Raw genomic sequence first — 19,977 nt, forward strand, 5'->3', positions numbered from 1 at the left:
GGTCCTAGGAGGTGTGCGAACCGACTGGTGGGTCCATATTCGCATGTATGGGCCGTGTGTAGAATAGTAAATACACATCCAATGACCCGTTTAGGATAGTCATTTAAGGGAATATGGTTTTAAATGATAAGTCTCATTCATGATTGCATATTTGCATCTAACCCCAAAAGTGAGGTCACTTATTGAGTATTTTTTAAAATACTCAAGTAACGTGCTATTTCTATATTTCAGGTAAAGGCAAGGCACCCCTACACAGTTGACGATAACATCGCAAATTTGAAAACCATGACACATGCATAGAGTAGTTGTATTCAATTTCGTAGACTATAGGTTAGTATAGGTATTGTAGTTTTATTTTTACTTATGTCTGTTTTAATTTAATATTTCTTTTGTATTGTTTTAAATACACTTTATTAGACATGTAAGTCCACCACATTCTTTTACGAAGGCGATTTAAATTATTATTTTGCATAAGCAGCCACGTAATGCATACAGTAGCGACTTTAGGTTAGTAAAAATCAAGGGTCAATACAATGAATGTTATGCATGATTTAAGATTTCATGTTGAGTGTCAAAGAATTAGTGTCTTTATGTATCGAATAATAGATCATTCCACCACAAATACTTGGAAGAGGACGACCACTTGCTATAGGGAAAGGTAGGGGTAGAAGAAATCCGGCTAGCAAAGTTTAGAGGGATGGATTTGCCCAACCATGCCACCGATTATAGTACCACCTGTGGCACCTCTAATAGGGTCGAACACCATTACGGATGCCATAATGTGCAAGACATGTAACACAATTGTTTATGTTTCTAGCTTAGTTATGTCAAAACCTAACAATTGGTATCAGAGCTGCAATTTTTTAGTGATCAAATAGAGAGAGTATGAGTGAAGACAAAGTTTTAACGAAGATCCCTCACTTCGATGGTCACTATGATCATTTTAGTGATGGAGTGAGTTGATGGAAAATTTGGTCAGAGCAAAAGGTCTATGGAGTGTGGTGTTGATTGGTTTCTCAGGACAATAGGAACGAACAATGTTGACTGAGGCACAAAAGGGCAACCTTGATGATGCTAGACTCAAAGATCATCAAGTAAAGCATTACCTCTTCCAGGCAATTGATCGAACTGTCTTTGAGCAAATCTTGGATCGTCGCACAACCAAGATTGTTTTAGACTCAATGAAACGAAAAATTTTGTGGAAACCAAAAAGTGAAGAAATCTCTTCTTAATGCATTAAGGAGAGAATTTGAGATCCTAGAGATAAAGAATGATAATAGTATCAAAGATTATTTTGCAAGACTGATGATAATCCCCAACAAGATGAGAAGCAATGGAGAAGATATGGCAGACAAGAAAATTGTAGAAAAAATTCTGCGTACCCTGACTGAAAAATTTAATTATGTTGTAGTATCCATGGAGGAATCCAAAGATACTGATAACATGTCCATTGATGAATTATAAAGTTCATTAGTGGTGCATGAACAAAAATTTCGAAGATCCAGCATTAATGGAGAGGAGAAAGTTCTAAAAGTCGAAGGACGAACGAAAATAAGTAATGAAGGAAGAGGAACTTACAGGGGCAGAGGACGCTTTAGAGGAAGATCAACTTCCAACAAAGCAACTGTTGAATGTTATAGGTGTCATGACTTAGGTCATTTTCAATATGAATGTCCAAAGATGAATAAGGAATTGAATTATGCAGAGCTGGAAGAAGAGGATGAAATGCTGTTAATGGCTCATATGGAAAGACGTGAAGCAAAAAGGAGTGATGCTTGGTTCTTAGATTCTAGAGGCTCAAACCATATGTGTGCAAGCGAATGTATGTTTTCAAGCTTAGACAAGACATTTTCCCACATTGACAAACTTGGAGATAATACAAGTAGGAAAGTTATGGGAAAGGGTGTAGTGAAATTAACTTTGCATGAGGTTCGTTGCACTATTAGTAATGTGTATTGGGTACCTGAACTCAAAAATAATCTCTTGAGCGTTAGACAACTACAAGAAAAATGAGTAGCAGTGCTGTTTCAAGATGGTGTATGTAGCATTTATCATCCACAAAAAGGAAAAATAGCAGAGTCAATTATAAGCGAAAAATCGGCAGTTTATTTTGGGTATTGAACCATCTACCACAACAAATGAAGAAAGGTGCCTCCAAGTTTCAAATACGGATCAGTCAACACTTTGGCACCATCGATATGGTCATCTCGGCTACAAAGGCTTGTGCACCTTGAAACACAAAAACATGGTGAAAGGCCTGCTGCAAATTGGGGCTCCAAACACCACCTGTGAGGCATGTATGAAAGGCAAGCAACATCGGACTCCATTTCAAAAAAAAATGGGTAAATGGAGAGCAATGGATCAATTAGACTGGGGAAAAACATTGAAATTGATAAGAACACAGCCGAAGGAGGAGGAATCACAGAGAAACGACTGAACTGGTTGCTAAAACAATTGAACCAATTGCTGAAACAATTGAACCAGTTGCTGAAAACGAAGAAGGAAAAATCACGACGAAACGACTAGAATCGGCTGCGAAACAATTGAACCAGTTGCTGAAAACAATTTTCCAGTAACCTTTGCACCAGATTTGAAAATAAGGGAGGGGAGAAATCGACATCCACCTGTATGGTTAGCAGATTCCAGTGAAGGCTATGAGCAAAAGGGAAGTGAGGAGATGGTGTACAAACTCCAAAAGGCTCTCTACGGATTAAAACAAGCACCTAGAACCTGGTTTAGTCTAATAGAATCTACTTCATCAAGGGAGAATTCAAAAGCAGTTCCAGTGAGCAAACACTCTTCATCAAGAGGAAGGGGGGTAAAATTCTTATTGTAAGCATTTATGTTGATTTTTTATTTACTGGCGACCAGATGAAGAACTATTGGAGGAGTTTAAACGTTCCTTGAAGAAAGAGTTTGATATGACTGACTTAGGTCAGATGAGATTTTTTCTTGGAATAGAGGTAATACAAAGATAAGATGGTATTTTCATATGTCAAAGAAAGTATGCTGTTGAAGTTTTAAATCGACTTGGCATAGAGAATTACAATTCTGTTTGTAATCCCACTGTTCCAGGAAAGAAAATTGGCAAAGATGAAAATGGTGCAAAAGTATATGTAACTTTTGTATAAACAAATAGCGGGAAGCTGTGTATCTCACAACTACTCGTCTTGATCTCATGTTTGTTGTAAGTTTGATTAGTCCTCTTATGGCATGTCCAACACAACAACATTTTGCAGCAGGTAAAATGGTTTTAAGGTACTTGAAAGGTACGGTAGATTATGGTGTATTTTATAAAAAAGGAGGAGTCAGTGATTTGATTGGATTGACTGGTAGTGACTATGCCGGAGACATGGAAGAAAGCAAGAGTACTTCAGGCCATGTGCTTATGATGAGTGGAGGAGCAGTAGCTTGATCTTCTCGTAAGCAGCCTGTAGTCACCTTATCAACCACAGAAGCTGAGTCCGTTGCTACTAGTTCCTGTGCATGTCAAGCTGTTTGGACGAGGAGGATACTCAAAGAGATTGGTCACTCTCAAATAGAAGGAACAAAGCTAATGTGTGTAATACTTCAACTATTAAGCTATCCAAAACTCTAGTTCTACATGGACGTTCCAAACACATAAGAAATCATTTCGGAAGTTGCGTGAAGAACTTAGCGTGCAGAGTTTTTTTGACTTGAACTAAGTCTTGACAAAGAAGAATAAGTTCAAGGGAGAGATGGTCAAAAGAATTTGATTAGATGAAAAAGAGGTAGAGTATTTTTAGGAATTTAGTTTAAATATTTTTCAGATTTGTTTACCCGATCCGTTTCCATTTCCAAGATTTGTGGCTAGTTTCGGGTTATTCGTAAGGCTATAAAAGCCAAGTTCACTGTTCAATAATATTATCACCTCAAACTTCAATTGTTTATGTTTTTGGCTTTGTTATGTCAAAACCAGTACTTCTCACTTCTACCTTCCCACAATGGCAAACTCACTCATTTAATTTCTTTAATCTATTTTTCTTTCGCTTTTTCTCAATCCTTGCCTCTCTCCACCAATGGAAGATGGATTATAGACGCTCGAACAAGAGATTGTGTGAAGTTGAATTCTGTCAATTTGGTATCGCATGCACAGTCCATGGTTGCTCAAGGACTCGAGAAGCGTTCGTTGAAAGAGTTGGCATCTGAGATCACTAGTTGCCAATTCAATTGTGTTCGATTAACTTGGTCTGTTCGTATGTTTACTCGTTACGCATATGAGACTATTGGTGATGTTTTAGATGGTCTAGATATTGCCGATGAAAAGCACAACTCTGAGATATTGAAAGTGACTGTTACTAAGGCATTCCAAACTGTTATTAATGGTTGTGGCGCCGAAGGCGTCATGGTTATTTTAGATAACCATATTAGTCAGCCCAGGTGTTAAGAATGAGAAATAGAAATAGAATTGGGATCGAAAGTATAATCTTCATTCATGCTTACCACGTTTAAATAGGATACAAACTATCAACTAATACCTAAAAATAGGAAAAAAATAGGAAAAATATATAACTAACTAAATCTTGTAAATAAATAAAATAATAGGATACAAACTATCAACTAATCCCTAAAAATAGGAAAAATATATCACTAACTGTAAATAAATAAAATATACGGTCAATCAAATCTAAGATAAAATATACTACTAACAACTCCCAAAATATTTCAGATATACTCCTAACTAATTATTAAAATATATCTCCAAATATCATATCAAAATACTCCCCCTCAAGTTCGAGAGTGTATGTCAATCACACCCAACTTGTCCTTCAAAAAATCAAAGTAATGTCCTCCCAAAGCTTTAGTAAAAACATCTGCCAATTGCATTTTATTCGAAACATAACACGGTTTGATGATTCCAGCTTGTAACTTTTCTCGAACTATATAACAATCTATTTCAATGTGTTTCGTACGTTCGTGAAAAATTGGATTGGCTGCTACATGTAATGCTGCTTGATTATCACAATATAATAATGCTGGTTCGGACAGTGGAACATTCAAGTCTTGAAGAATGTATCTTAATCAAGTTAACTCTAAACAAGTATTTTCCATAGCTCGATACTCGAGTTCTGCTGATGATATGGACACATTAGTCTGCTTTTTAGACTTCCAAGAAATAATTGAATTTCCAAGGAAAATGCAGAACCCAGAAATAGACCGTCTGGAAGTTCGACAACCACCCCAGTAAGAATCGCAATATGCTTGTAATCTTAAATTGTTTTCAGATGGTAGCAGGAGTCCTTGACCAGGAGTGCCTTTGATGTATCTCAGAACTCGAAGAGTTGCCTCCCAATGTGGTTTTCTTGGTTCATGCATAAATTGGCTAAGCATGCGAACTGAATAAGCTATGTCAGGCCTAGTGACGGTCAAATATATTAATCTTCCAATCAACCGTCTGTATTTACTTGGATCATTCAACTTCTCTACATCAGTTAAAGAAAGTTTCAGATTGTTCTCCATAGGAAATTTGTCTGGACATGCTCCTATAAGACCTGTGTCTTGAAGAATGCCTAGAGCATACTTCCTTTGAGACATAAAAATTCCTTTGAGACATAAAAATTCCTTTTCTAGACCGAGAAAATTCAATGCCTAGAAAATATTTCAAATTTCCTAAATCTCTGATAAGAAATTTCTGGAGTAAACTAGTCTTGAGATATTAAATTTCTTTTAGATCGTTGCCTGTCAACAGAATATCATCAACATAGATTAGAACTGCAGTGAAAGAAGTACCTTTGCTCTTAGTAAATAAAGAGTAATCTGCTTTGGACTGAGTGTAGCCTGCTTTTTGTATAGTTGTAGAAAATATGGAGAACCAATTGCGAGAAGCCTGTTTTAATCCATAAAGAGATTTATGGAGCCGATATACTGTATTCTCCCGCTGTCGGCGAAGACCTGGTGGTAAAGACATATAGACTTCCTCGTCTAGATTACCATGGAGAAAGGAATTTTGAACATCCAATTGATGGGTGAACCATTTTCAAGCAGCAGCAACAGTGAGTAAGCAACGAAGTGTAGTAAGTTTCGCTGTAGGAGAAAATGTTTCTGTGTAATCAATACCTTCAATCTAAGTGTACCCCTTTGCTACAAGTCGAGCTTTATAAGGTTCAATAGAACCATCAGAGTTGTATTTAATTTTGTACACCCAATGACAACTAATAACTTTATGACCAGGTGGTAGAGGAACGAGAGACCATGTATGATTACGTTCCAAAGCTGCAATTTCATCATTCATAGCCTGCTGCCATAACGAGTCGCCAATTGCCTCGTCATAGGTTTTAGGTTCTGTCTGGGATGTAATAAGAGCTAGAAAAGCACGTTGAGTAGGAGAAAAACAAGAGAATGAAAGGTAATGATGAAGGGGATACCTGGTGCTAGTGCTGGGACTTGAGCTAGAGGTTAAATGATTGGCTCCGGAAGACATCTCATAATCCTTTTGCCAAGCTGGAGGCTGTTTAGTACGAGTAGAACATTGTAGTGGAGCTGATGTATCAAGTGGGATAGGATTAGAATTAGTGGGCGAATCTGGAGAAGGTGGAGGAGACGACGAAGTAGTAGGTGAAGGAGGAATAGGAGGTGAAGGAATAGAAGGTGGAGAATGGATGTTTGAGTAGGATGGATCATGAAGTGGTACAACATGAGTCGAAGGAGCTAATGTCAAAGTTTGTGAAGCTGATGAAAAAGGAAAATCATCTTCACAAAATTTAACATCACGACTGATAAAGAATTTGTGACGAGATTGCATGTCATACAACTTGTAACCTTTATGACCACAAGGATATCCTACGAAAACACAAGGAATTGCCCGAGGTTCAAATTTTTTTCTTAGGATGTACTATAGTTGCATAACATTTACAACAAAAAACTTTAAGATGATGAAATGTAGGTGGTCGTTTGTAGAGTGCTTCAAAGGGTGTCTTGTTAGATAACAATGGTGACGGCATTCTATTTATAAGATAAACAGCCGTTAAAATGCACTCTCCCAAAAAATTAAGTGGAATCTGTGACTAAAAAAGAAGAGACCTAGCTACATTTAGGATATGGCGATACTTACGTTCTACGACTCCATTTTGTTGTGGAGTACAGACACAAGTGTGCTGAAGTTCAATGCCACAAGAAGTAAAGAATGGTTGCAAAGATAGGAACTCAGTTCCATTGTCTGATCGAACTATCTTGATAGTAGTATAAAATTGAGTTTGAACGAATTTAACAAAGTTCATTAACAAATGATGTACTTCTGACTTATGTTGCATTAGAAAAACCCAAGTACATTGAGCAAAATCATCAACAATAGTGAGAAAAAAAACGCAAACCAGAATGCGTAGGAATTTTATGTGGTCCCCAAACATCACAATGTATCAGATCAAAGGCAGAATGGGTTGTTATTGAACTTCTTGGGAAAGACAACCTAGTTTGTTTTGCTAACAGGCAGATACTACAATTATGAGAATAACTCGCATTATTAAGATGCAATTGATCAGCTAGAAATTTAAAACGAGAAAAAGAAGGATGACCTAGGCGTAAATGCCACAAATCAGATGACTAAGATACTTGATGAGCTGAAGATTTGAATGGAGATGAAGAAATATGATAGAGACCTCCAACTTGTTTACCCGAGCCAATCATCTTCCCCGTAGTCAAGTCCTGCATAACACAAGAATCAGGATAGAAGGTGACATAACATTTCAAGTTATTTGTAAGTTTGCTGATGGACATTAGGTTTAAATTGAATGAAGGCACACATAAAACGTTGTTAATTTAAGGTTAGGGCTAAGGGAAATATTGCCAGTATGTGACACACGTGCCGTCTCTCCATTCGGCAAATTTATTATAGACATGACGGCAGCCTTTGGTTCAGTCATAACAGAAGATTTTGATACTGTATGATCCGTAGCTCCACTATCGAGAATCCATGAATTAGAACTTGCAGAGTTAATAGATAATGTAGATATGGGAAACAAACTTGCAACATTGATATGATTGTTAGAATTACCAGAAGGGTGATTATTGATTGCAGATAAGACTTGTGCTAGTTGTAATTGCTCAGAATAAAAATTTGGAATGGAATTAGGTGACTGTTCTTCTGTATTCAACTGAAAAACATCGGCCATATTTGCAGATGATCGATATCCACAATTATTGTGTTGATTGACTTGTCTTGTCCTTCAAGAATTATTTTTCTGTCGACACCGATCTTCTGTATGTCCCCTTCTATCACAAAACTTACAGTGAAACTTAAGGATTTGACACTCATTGATTGTATGCCCACTTTTATTGCAGTGTTCACACGATTTGTCCTTGGCGAATTTTGAATATGTTGTTTTCTTCTGCACTGCTGATGCAATCGAGAAATTCTCAGCAGGTTCAGAAGTTACCTGACGCTGCATCTCTTCTTGTACAAGTATATGAATAGGCTTGCCTCACATTAGGTAATGGAGACATCATCAATATGTTAGATCTCACCGTTTTATAAGACTCGTTGAGCCCCATGAGCAATTGCATCAACTTGTCTTCTTCGCATTGATCAATATGTATTTGACATTGATTACAGGTAAATGGTGTGCGGTACGCTTCCAGCTCATCTCAGAGTGCTTTGAGCTTGGTGAAATATGTTGACAGTGCCATGGTTCCTTGTGACATCGTTGCTATCGAGTTTTGTATCTGAAAAATTGCTGGAGCATTCTTTTGTGAGAATTGATCATGAAGATCAACCCACACTTGATGAGCTGTCTTGGCGTGAATAATGCCTTCAGCGATATCTGCTTCAACGGAATGAGATAACCAAGATATTATCATACTGTTGCATTGATTCCAGAGTTCAAATTCGGTTGAATTTGCATCTTGGGACGGTTCTTCAATTGTGCCATCAATGAAGCCAATTTTCTTCTTGGCAATAAGAGCATGCATGACTGATTTACTCCAAGATTGGTAATTTGCTCCATTTAATTTGATTGGAACAAGTGAATATCGTGGCTGATCAGAGTGATGAATATAATAAGGATGTGTTAAATCAACATCTGAAATTTTGAAGCAGGATTTCGCTGATTCCGTCATAAAGGAAATTTTGATATTTAAGAACACCAAGATCGGTGCTCTGATACCATGTTAAGAATGAGTAATAGAAATAAAATTGGGATCGAAAGTATGATCTTCATTCATTTTTACCACGTTTAAATAGGATACAAACTATCAACTAATACCTAAAAATAGGAAAAATATATAACTAACTAAACCTTGTAAATAAATAAAATATACGTTAATCAAATCTAAGATAAAATATACTACTGACAACTCCGAAAATATCTCAGATATACTCCTAACTAATTATTAAAATATATCTCCAAATATCATATCTTAATACGAGGTGGTGGTGCTCTCTCGATGATGGCAATGGTTTCTTTGGAGATCGCAATTTCAACCCTAATGAATGGCTTCAAGGCTTGTCATTTGTTGCTGTGCAGTTCACTTGTAACCCACATGTGAGTTTTATGCATTTTTAATGAGTGTATTTTCACGATATTTATATCATATTCTAATTTTTCTTTTTCCTTTGTAAAGGGTGATAGGAATGAGTCTAAGAAACGAGCTTGGAGGGCCATTTACAAACAATGATGCTTGGTGTTATTACCTGAGAAAAGGAAGCCTACTAATCCATAGAACAAGCCCAAATCTTCTCCTAATCATTTCTGGATTAAACTATGACAATGATTTAAGCCACATAAAGAAAAGGCCACTAGGCTATACCTTACAAAACAAAGTAGCGTTGGAGGCACATCCCTACTCGTTTAGTGGGGATAACGAAAGAAAATTTGTGAAGAAGCCATTAAACATAATATGCAACGAAATTATGGAGAAGTTTGGACAGGAAGCTGGTTTCGTGGTGGACATGGAGAATCCATATCCTTTGTTCCTTAGTGAATTTGGGTATAATCAATCGAGGGGCAACGAGGCTGAGAATCGGTTCATGAGATTCTTTTTGGCTCGAATTATCGGGAAGGATATTGATTGGGGCTTGTAGGCGTTCCAAGGAAGTTATATGTACAGACAGTGTCATGAAGATCGTGATGAAAGTTTTGGTGTTATGGATCACTCTTAGACTAAAGATAGTACCCCCAACACTTAAACAAATGCTTCCACTCATCAAGAGAGTGAATCAAGGTTAATATGTTGCTTCTCAACATTATAACAAATCAAACATTTATATATTTCTTTAGTTAGAATTTGAAACTAAAGCTCTTTTCTTGCTGATCCAAATTCTAAAGCACCAATACCATACATAATGCTACATCCCATACCAGGGCAATGTGTCAAATCCGGCGGCAAAGGAGGAGTTGAACTGGGCGATTGTGCCACTCCGAACCAATGGAACCATAGTGGAGATGCAAGTTCGATGAAGTTGTTGTCAAACGGGCAGCGTTTGAAATCCGTCGGAGATGAAAAAGCACCAGTGGTATCCGACGAATGCTCTAGCGATGGAAGCAATTGGACGGTGTCTTCAAAAGTAAATCTCCAATTGGCCAACAAAATTGGCGAAGACAATTTTTTCTTGGAGAAGGAATCTGATACCTCGGTTGTTGTGAAGAAATGCATTTGCTTTAAAGACGAGGGAAGTTGCATGGATGATCCTCAGCCCCAATGGTTCAAACTTGTTCCAACAAATGTTGCTTAGTTTATTAATTAGTTTAAAATAGGAATTTAGAATTTGGTACAATATACTAGTAGTTGTTGGAATTTGAATTTAGGGTCGGCATGAAAGTTTTGAAAATGCCGCATATTAGGGTTGTCGATTTTATGCTTAAATTCGTAGTTAAATGGTCCATAAATTTTTTCTATTACTTATTATATGTCCAATCTTTTATACGATCATTATTGTTGGTATTATCTTTCATATATGTTTGTACAATAAATAAAATCGGTTATAATTAAGCACGAGCATGAATAGAATTAGAGATAAAACAGGGGCCAATTCAAAGTCGGGCATGTCATATATTTATTCTTCCCAATACATAAGCAACTCACAATGTGTTGGTTTCAACGAGTTCAAACCATTGACTTTGGGTGTCTTGGAGGCAATTTGGAGCACCATCAGTGCAAATACATGAGTTTGTCACAATTTTTTAAGAATTAGAGCTTTCAACCTGCAAGCAAAGACTCTTCCCATCTTAAGTTATGGCGGCCAAATGAAGCTTAGTGTTTGAAATGGCTCTCCAAGAACTCTGAGGGCCGAAGCAATCTGTTGAGAGAGATGGCATAAGGCCTTCTCTGCTTGTTTTTAAACATAAACCAGTGCTTGACATCCTAATTGGAGTGCTATCATTGTCATGAGTCCATCGACTTGAGATGGAGCAATTACCCATGAAAATATCTTTGTTGTCATTTGAGACTTGGATACATTGGCCACTTTGTGGATGATATATAACATACGAGAACGATGCATTGGAATTTGGATCTGCGCACGGTAAAAAAAATTTCTTATACACTTGTTATAGATCTATATATTCAAAATCGTTAATATATTTATACGTACCTTGCAGCATAGTCTGCAACAGTTGAAACTTCTGGACAAAGTTAGGATTTTTAATTTGAGTCCAATTGGAGTCGAGAACTCCAAAAGTTTCTGCCGGCCCTGCTTGACCTTCCCTATAATAATAGCTACCTTGCCAAGTCCATAATGCCCAATCTAAATCTTCTTGTGCAAGATGAGCTCTGAAGCAACTCATGAACCGATTTTCTGCATCGTTAACCTCTCTCTGATCATACCCATATTCGCTGACAAACAAAGGAAATGGATTTGGTCCTTCTCTAACAAATTCAGCATGGTCTACAAAGCCATTGATATACAAATATTATTTAGTGGCTGGTTTATAAATTTACTCTCTGGATCTCCACTGAACGAATACAAGTGCACCTCAAAAACCAACTTGTTGTCTAAGGTGCTTACATTCAAGAGCTTCTCTTTTAAGCATCGGAGATCATTATCAAAATTTAGGCCCGAAACAATTACTAAAACATTTGGGTTAATGTTGTGGATTGTTGTTACTCCTTGAGTAACATAATTGTTCCAATCATTTGCATTTTCATTAGTTTCAAGAGTGCGAGAATTTTCCTTAATTTTTACGTACCGTTGATTTCTTGGAAAAGCGTTGAGCAACTAAGTTGAGACCTCGTAGCCATTCTTGATGGTCAAAATAGCGGTCTCCAAAAAATCCATTGTCATCGTCAAGAGAGCAACACCATCTTGGCTGACTCATATGGTTGTCGGCAATCACCATTAAACCACTCTCTCCAAGCATATCAACAACAGCTTCATAGGCTTCAGCAATAGTCTTGTTCAACACAAAAGGATTATATTGAGCCAATCTGGCTTTTGCTTGCTCTAAATCGAGAAGGTCAAAATTCTCTTCAACTGTCCTATTTGCATAACGAGTGAACATTTGAGTTGCATACGTGAGTCGTACACAATTAAACCTTAACTTGATTGCCTCATCTGCCAGCTCTTTTAATGGCCTGTGGTTGAGACCTTCTATTAGCATGCTCTGTGTGTGGGAAGGCCAATTCACGCACACAAGCTTCACTCGACGCCCTGTTGTCGAATCAACGATCCACCTTCCTTTTGTTGACAACGGTAAAGAATAAACAGAAGGAGATAAAAACACAAACAATGCTAGAAAAGTTCTTCCCATTTTTTCTTATCTTTAATGAATCCGGGTGAGAGAAGCATAGCCCAAAGGTTGCTTATATATCTCATTAATAGGTTGAAATTTGTTCAAAAGATCAAAGATGGATGTAACCGTGAAACTCCTTCCATTTTTCTTAATTCAGTTGCTTTGTTAATAAATTGTGTTTCTAACTTTGATAATTTGTTGAATAATAAGCAAATATTTCTAATAGAGCTAGCAACGTTCATACATATCTTGCCCACAGAACCAATATTTTAACATTATGGCCCCTTTTTCTTAAATAAAACTCCAAGCTTATTCCCATCTCAAATTAAAAATTAAAATAGTAGCTAACTAAGTTTATGATAAGTTCTTATATAATACTCCTACTACATTTTTTGAGTTGGGGACATTTTTTCACCTAATAATTCACAAATACATAAAATTATTTTAATAATCTAAATTAATAAAAATAAAATAGTTAACATATTAATTATCTAATTTAAAAAATGTAATCAAATTATTGAAAATATTTTATTTATACACTTTTCATACAATACTATGCATTTATGAATTTATTTATTTAGATTATGGTCCCAAATATACTTGGCAGCTTCAGTCGTTTATGTCCTTATTTAATAACCATGGTTGTCCGTCTCCAATTGCATAGTTAAAAAAAGATTTAAACGAGACTAGCACAAGCTAATATATATATATATTCTAGGAGAGAAAGTAGAATATTCTAAATATTGAATTTTGATGTCTCATCTTTAGATGGTCCAAAGCATATAATAAATAAATTCAGATTGCTTTGTCTTTCTGACCGTAAACAATTCGACGTGTAGTTTGGCTATTCGATGTGTAATTTGGTAAGAACTTATATTATGAGCCTCGATGCCCTCGCTTGGAAAATGTCACCTTTTGAATTTGATTGTGCGGAAGGAGAAAAAATGAAGTTTATAATTTTATGTCCCCACTAATAAAAATGTTCTTTTTTGTCCTAAAAATGTTCAAATTCTTTCTAATGTGAAACATGTTAGCTGCTGATATCCTGTTATGTGGAAAAAGAATAGAATCTTTGTATGTTTTATCGGCTAGTGATGAATATATCAAGAAAACTGGTCATAATGCAAGTTCAACGCTTTGGCATGCTCGTTTGGATCATGAGGGCTTTCAGTTGTTGCAGAAAAATATCTACAAAACAACTTCTTGATGGTGTCCTTATTTCTAAAGATATTCAGCATGATGAGATTTGTCCAGGCTGCCAATATGGCAAGTCTCATCGTCTTCCTTTCCCAAGCTCAAAGAGTATAGCTTCAACAGTATTAGAATTGATTCATTCTTATCTTTTGGGACCAATGCGAACAACAAGCTATACCGGCATTCATTACGTGATGGTGTTTGTGGATGATTTCTCTTGTTTCAGTTAGGTATACTTTTTAGAACACAAATGTGAAGCTTTTTCAAAATTTATTCAATTTGCTATAGAAAAAGAATTTGAATTGAAAAACAAGTGCTTGCACACTGATAAATGAAGGAGAATTTCTTTCAAATGATTTTATGGAATACTGTAAGGAGTATGGGATTCAGCGTCAACTGACTTGTCTAGAAACTCCGCAACAAAATGGGGTGTCTGAGCGCAAGTTAGCTCATCTTACATCAGTTTGCTTGTCTTACTTGCATGTGAGGAGTCTTCCAAAAGAGCTATGGGCATCAGCTTTTCAAACAGCTTGCCATGTTGTAAATTGGCTGCCTCCATGGCCAGGGACAGAATCATCACCATTCGAGCTTATTTAACTTCGTAAACCCAATGTGAGTTATTTTCGTATTTTTGGGTTTATTTGTTATGTTCATGTACTGAAACATAATGGAACTAAACTTGACCCAAAGGCCAAGAAATGCATTTTTGTTGGCTATGATACTCATAGAAAGAGTTGGAGGTGTATGGATTTGGAAACAAAGAAGGTTATTGTATCTCATGATGTGATGTTTGATGAAATTTGAAGTTAAAAAAACAATGCAGATGGCAGCAAAAGTACAACTACTGTTGCACTCTTTCCTGATGATTATACATTAGGGAGAAAAGATTTTTCAATTGCGATAGACATTCAAGCTAAGGAGACTGCAGAAGCTGCTACAAATATTGGAGTTGCCACAAGAAAAAATCCCCAAAGACAAAAAAGGTTACCAGATCATTTGTCTTATTTTGTAGTTGATATTAATCAATTGTCTATTCTGTCTTGTTTTGTTATGGGAGATACAAGTGAAGATGAGCTGAAGTTGTACAATGAAGCTAAAGGGATTTCAGAATGGAAAAATGTAATGATGGAAGAAATTTCAGCACTTGAAAAAATGACACCTGGGAGCTTGTACCAAAGCCTCATGATGTCGATTTAATTACTTGTAAGTGGGTTTACAAGTTGAAGAAAAAAGCTGATGGTAGAATTGATAGACACAAAGCTTGTCTTGTTGCTCGTGGATTCTCTCAGTAATATTGTTAAGACTATGATGAGACTTTTAGTCTAGTCACAAGGATGATAACATTATGGACAATCATCTCTTTAGCTGCTAGTAAAGGATGGAAATTATGGCAGCTTGATGTGAAAAATGTTTTCCTTTACGGAGAGTTGGATCGTGATATTTTTATGGAGCAGCCGCAAGGATTTACCATTAAGGAATATCCTAACTATGTGTGCAAATTTAAGAAGGCATTGTACGGACTCAAGCAAGCTCCTCGTGCTTGGTTTGGTAAGATTGCTCAATATCTTAATTTTTATGGTTTCAAGTCTTCATGTTCTTATCCAAGCTTGTTTGTTAAGAAAACAGCCACTATATACACCTTGCTCTTATTTTATGTTGATGACATGATTATTACTGGTGATGATATTGTTGAAATCAGTAGTCTCCAAGATGCCTTTTCTGTTCGTTTTGAAATGAAAAGATTAGGTGAAGCTGATTGTTTTCTAGATTTGGAAATTAAGAAATGTGATGGTTATTTTCTCTCTCAAGAACGGATATGCAGCAAGTTTATTAGCCGTTATGTATAGAGAATTCAAGAGATAAAATTACTCCTATGGAACCAAATCTCAAATTAGCTAGAAATGAAGGGAAGTCAAGATGGTACATTCTTTCATCAACTTTTTGGTAGTTTTGTCTATTTAACTATCACAGTCATACATTGCTTTTTCAGTAGGAGTTGTGTCTCAATTTATGGATCAGCCACATGAAACTCATCTAATTTCAACAAAGATGATTCTTTGTTACATCAAGGGCACTCTAAATTATGGATTAATATAGGAGAAATCAAAGTCATTTTTCTTGAGTGGTTTTGTGGATGTTGATTGGGCTGGTGACGTGAACAGCATACGCTCCACAACAGGTTTTTGTTTTACCGTTGGCTCTGCTGCAATTTCATGGAATAGTAAAAAGTAAAGCACTTTTTCTTTGTCAAGTTGTGAAGTAGAATATGTAGCTGCTACAATGGCTACTCAAGAATGTTTGTGGCTCAGGAAACTTATTCAAGAAATGGTGACTACTCTCAATCAGCCAATTCAAATTAATTGTGATAATGAAAGTGCAATAAAATTTGTTGGAAATCCGGTGTTTCATGCTCGTTCGAAACATATTGAAACTCATTCTCATTTTGTTCGAGAAAAAGTGTTATCGCAATATGTTGAATTGCAGAAAATACATACTAATGAGCAAGTTGCAAACATATTTACTAATGCACTTGCCAAAGTGAAGTTTGAAGTTATTCGTAAGGCTCTCGGAGTTATTGAGAAATAAGCTTGCACTAAGGGAGGCGGTCAAAATTTAGTGCAACTTATTGCTAGTTTGAATTAGTCAAGTTATTCATTTTTAGGAGTCTGTTAGCTTTATTTTTGCAAATAAATTAGTTGAAGGGTAAGTAATTCTGTACAAATCAGTTCAGTCTTTATAAGAGTTATTTCAGTTTAAATAGAAGTCTTACAGTTAGTAAAAGACAGCTAGAGTACAACACTTCATATTTCAATTTTCTCTATACTGTCTTTTTGAGTAATAATAATTTCAGATTTATTCACACTTTTAAGTGTTAAATATGGCGACAACATGGGTCATAAACGAGTGGTATGTAACTTTAGAGTCATTTTGGTTATTTTACACTTATCCTTTGTCATGCATAGCCTAATCATGTCATGCTAAGTCTTCTACTAAAATATCATGGATATCAGAGTTCATTGAGAGGGTTATTTTAAAGTCACTTGAATCTCGAGAAAATTGTCTGGTTTTGGACTTTAAATTTTGGTTGTCTTTATTATTCCATAATCCCTTAACTCTTACTTAAATTAGCGTTAATATAGATTTTTAAGTGATTCCTACAAGTAAAACTTGAGAAAAGTCTAGATTGGCTTGAAAAAAATTCATAGTATACTTTCATCATCATGAATCTCCCACTTTGCTCAATCTGAATTCATAGTTTCATAATTGTACGTCATATTTTGGACACCTCATATTGCAATCCACATCCATACAAGCCTCGAAAACATTAATAATCATGAAACTACATTATTATTATTATTTTTTATTTTTTATTTTTTTATGTTTTGAAACATTCGATTAAAACATCTCATCTTCTTGAGCAAAATCATGCATACACGAGTTTCAGTAGCCTACTACTTTTAATGATGCTATAACTTGACGATGTTAGATAAACACAACTCTCCACAATGGTATGGTATTGTCCACTTTGAGCATAAGCTCGACTCCTTTTTCTTTTAGAGTCCTTTGTTCGACCTTTGAGGATTCTATTAACATGACTAAGTTTAGAGCATGGCTCTGATACCATGTTAGATGAACACAACTCTCCACAACGGTATGATATTGTCCACTTTGAGCATAAGCTCTCATGACTTTGAGTTGGGCATGGCTTTGCTTTGGGATTCCCCAAAAGGCCTCAGCCAATGGAGAGAGTATTCCTTGATTATAAACCCATGATCATTCCCTAAATTAACTGACGTGGGACTTTCATCCAACATAGGATTTGAATACAAGTTTTACTAAATCTAAACCGGTATTGAATCTTCAATACATCATGTACCACTCACATTCTAAGTACAGCAAGTCACAAAAAAGTAAAGATAATATCTTTTATTATATTTCGTAAGCCATACCTAACTTTGATGAAGCTTTCGCTGCAAGACAATGGAAACATTCTGAGTGTACACCATAGGCTAGTCTACAGAATCTATAAGCCTAGAGCTCTAATACAATTTATAACGAATCATGTCAAAGATTCAGATTAGGATTCAAATATTAGATTTACCACATAGTGGCCCTGTCCATTCCCCTGTATCCCTTGCGACAGGGTCACGTTACTCACTTGTAAAGCCCCAAGTAAGGTTAAGGTAACTCAAGTATGTTTAAGAAGCCCACAAGATGTTTAAAAGGCTAAGGATAGGAACTAAGAGACCTAAGCAAAGACAAAGGACCTAAGTAAGTAATTTTACCCAAGGAAGGAATTATAAGGATTCAAGGCGTTTGAAAAAGGTTTGTTAAGGAAAACGTAAGCATAAAGGGCAAAAATGTCATTTTTCTAATTTTTCTAAAAAAGGAACTTCAAATTTAAGAGGATTTTATGGTTTCACTGTCAGTTACCCTTCCTCTATAAAGTATTAAGTATGGGCTTTCATTTAAACAAAAATGAAGTCTTGAATTTCCTTAAACTCGAGTAGGAAGCTTTTGGATTATGAATTTCATTGATCTCATGTTTTTCAAAATTAAGAGACTTCGGTTCATCAAATTCCCTCAAAGAAATTCTAATTATTTTTAAATTAGCTCCCCAACAAGTTTCATGAAGGAATCAAGTGTTGAAAACATCCCCAGCACATTCCCTCAATTTGAGTTTTCATGGTCGTGGGATGGAGAAGAGGAGTATACCATTGAGGATTAGAGTTATTTAGCGAAAGGTTAAATTGCTGTAAATACTAGTTAGATTATTCAAGAATCGAAGTCGAGTTCCTTTATAACTAGAACAAAAAAGAAATCGTGGTCGGGAAGGTTATAGTAGAAAAAGCCTCCTCTTAATTGGAAAGCGATTCCGTCTACATACTAGGCTAAAGCATGATCTTTCTTCATCTCATTCTATGTAATTTCATTTTCATCATCGTCACTTTGGTCTAGAAAGATATGAAAGATCTTCCTTTAAGATTTTCTATACCCATGTTTCCCGAAGCCACACTTTGTGCCACTCCTTTCATTTATACTCTAAGCACGATTGCTATAATATATACTTCCTTGACTCATAAGTCGAGCTGAGACTACAAGTAAATTCATCTATCCAAACCAATATGAATCGGTTTCTAGGCACTCAATGAAGAAGTTTCATGAATACTGTTAAAGATCACGTATTTGTTTAGATTGCTGTATCTGATTAAATCTCCTTAGAGTTTGGAGTTAGATTTAGTTTTAATTTGATTTAATTTTTTATTTGTTTCAGGTTTGTTGCCAGATTTTCTGCAGTTTTTTAGATAGATTTTCTAAATATCTTTTTGTATTATCTATATATATAGAGCATTCTTGCCCTTCATAATATAATTTCTTATCAACCATTCAATCACTTACTTTTTCACTAACAATTGATATTAGAGCTATCTTCTTAAGGGATCTGTGAGATCAAGATGGAAGGAGAATCCAATTTTTCAATTGTTGCACCACCCGTCTTCGATGGAGACAATTATCAAATGTGGGCAGTTCGTATGGAGACTTATCTGGAGGCCTTGGATCTTTGGGAAGCAATAGAAGAGGATTACGAGGTCCCTCCACTTCCAGCAAATCCTACTGTAGCACATATCAAAGTACAGAAGGAAAAGAAGACAAGAAAATCAAAGGTAAAAGCTTTTCTATTTGCCGCTGTATCTCAAATGATCTTCATGCGAATAATGTCCCTTAAAACAGCAAAGGAAATCTGGGATTATCTCAAGGTTGAATATGAAGGAGATGAGAGGATTCGTGGAATGAAAGTTCTGAATTTGATTAGGGATTTCGAGTTGCAGAAGATGAAGGAGTCGGAGTCGGTCAAAGAGTACTTTGACAGACTTCTCAGCATTGCCAACAAGGTGAGATTGCTTGGTTCTGTATTAAATAATTTTAGGATCGTTGAAAAGCTGCTAGTCACTGTTCCAGAGAAGTTTGAAGCCACCATTACTACTCTGGAGAACACCAAAGACTTGTCAAAATTTCTCTTACATAGCTCTTGAATGCTTTACAAGCACAAGAGCAAAGGATGTCTATGAGGCAAGAAGGGGTGATTAAAGGTGCCTTA

At 36.0% G+C, this 19,977-nt stretch overlaps 1 protein-coding gene and 1 pseudogene across 1 annotated transcript; one reads left to right on the forward strand and one right to left on the reverse strand.

The window, feature by feature from the left end:
• The first annotated feature begins 4,120 nt into the window (after window positions 1–4,120).
• LOC111436684 lies at window positions 4,121–10,695 on the forward strand (annotated as a pseudogene).
• A 1,430-nt stretch (window positions 10,696–12,125) lies between these two features.
• Window positions 12,126–12,701, reverse strand: LOC111436670. Its single transcript, XM_023074392.1, has one exon. It carries the CDS (start codon window positions 12,699–12,701, stop codon window positions 12,126–12,128), a length of 576 nt encoding a protein of 191 aa, XP_022930160.1.
• Window positions 12,702–19,977: the final 7,276 nt, after the last annotated feature.

Source organism: Cucurbita moschata, unplaced genomic scaffold, assembly GCF_002738365.1.
Source record: "Cucurbita moschata cultivar Rifu unplaced genomic scaffold, Cmos_1.0 Cmo_Scf00058, whole genome shotgun sequence".
In the NCBI taxonomy this organism is placed as follows: Eukaryota; Viridiplantae; Streptophyta; class Magnoliopsida; order Cucurbitales; family Cucurbitaceae; genus Cucurbita; species Cucurbita moschata.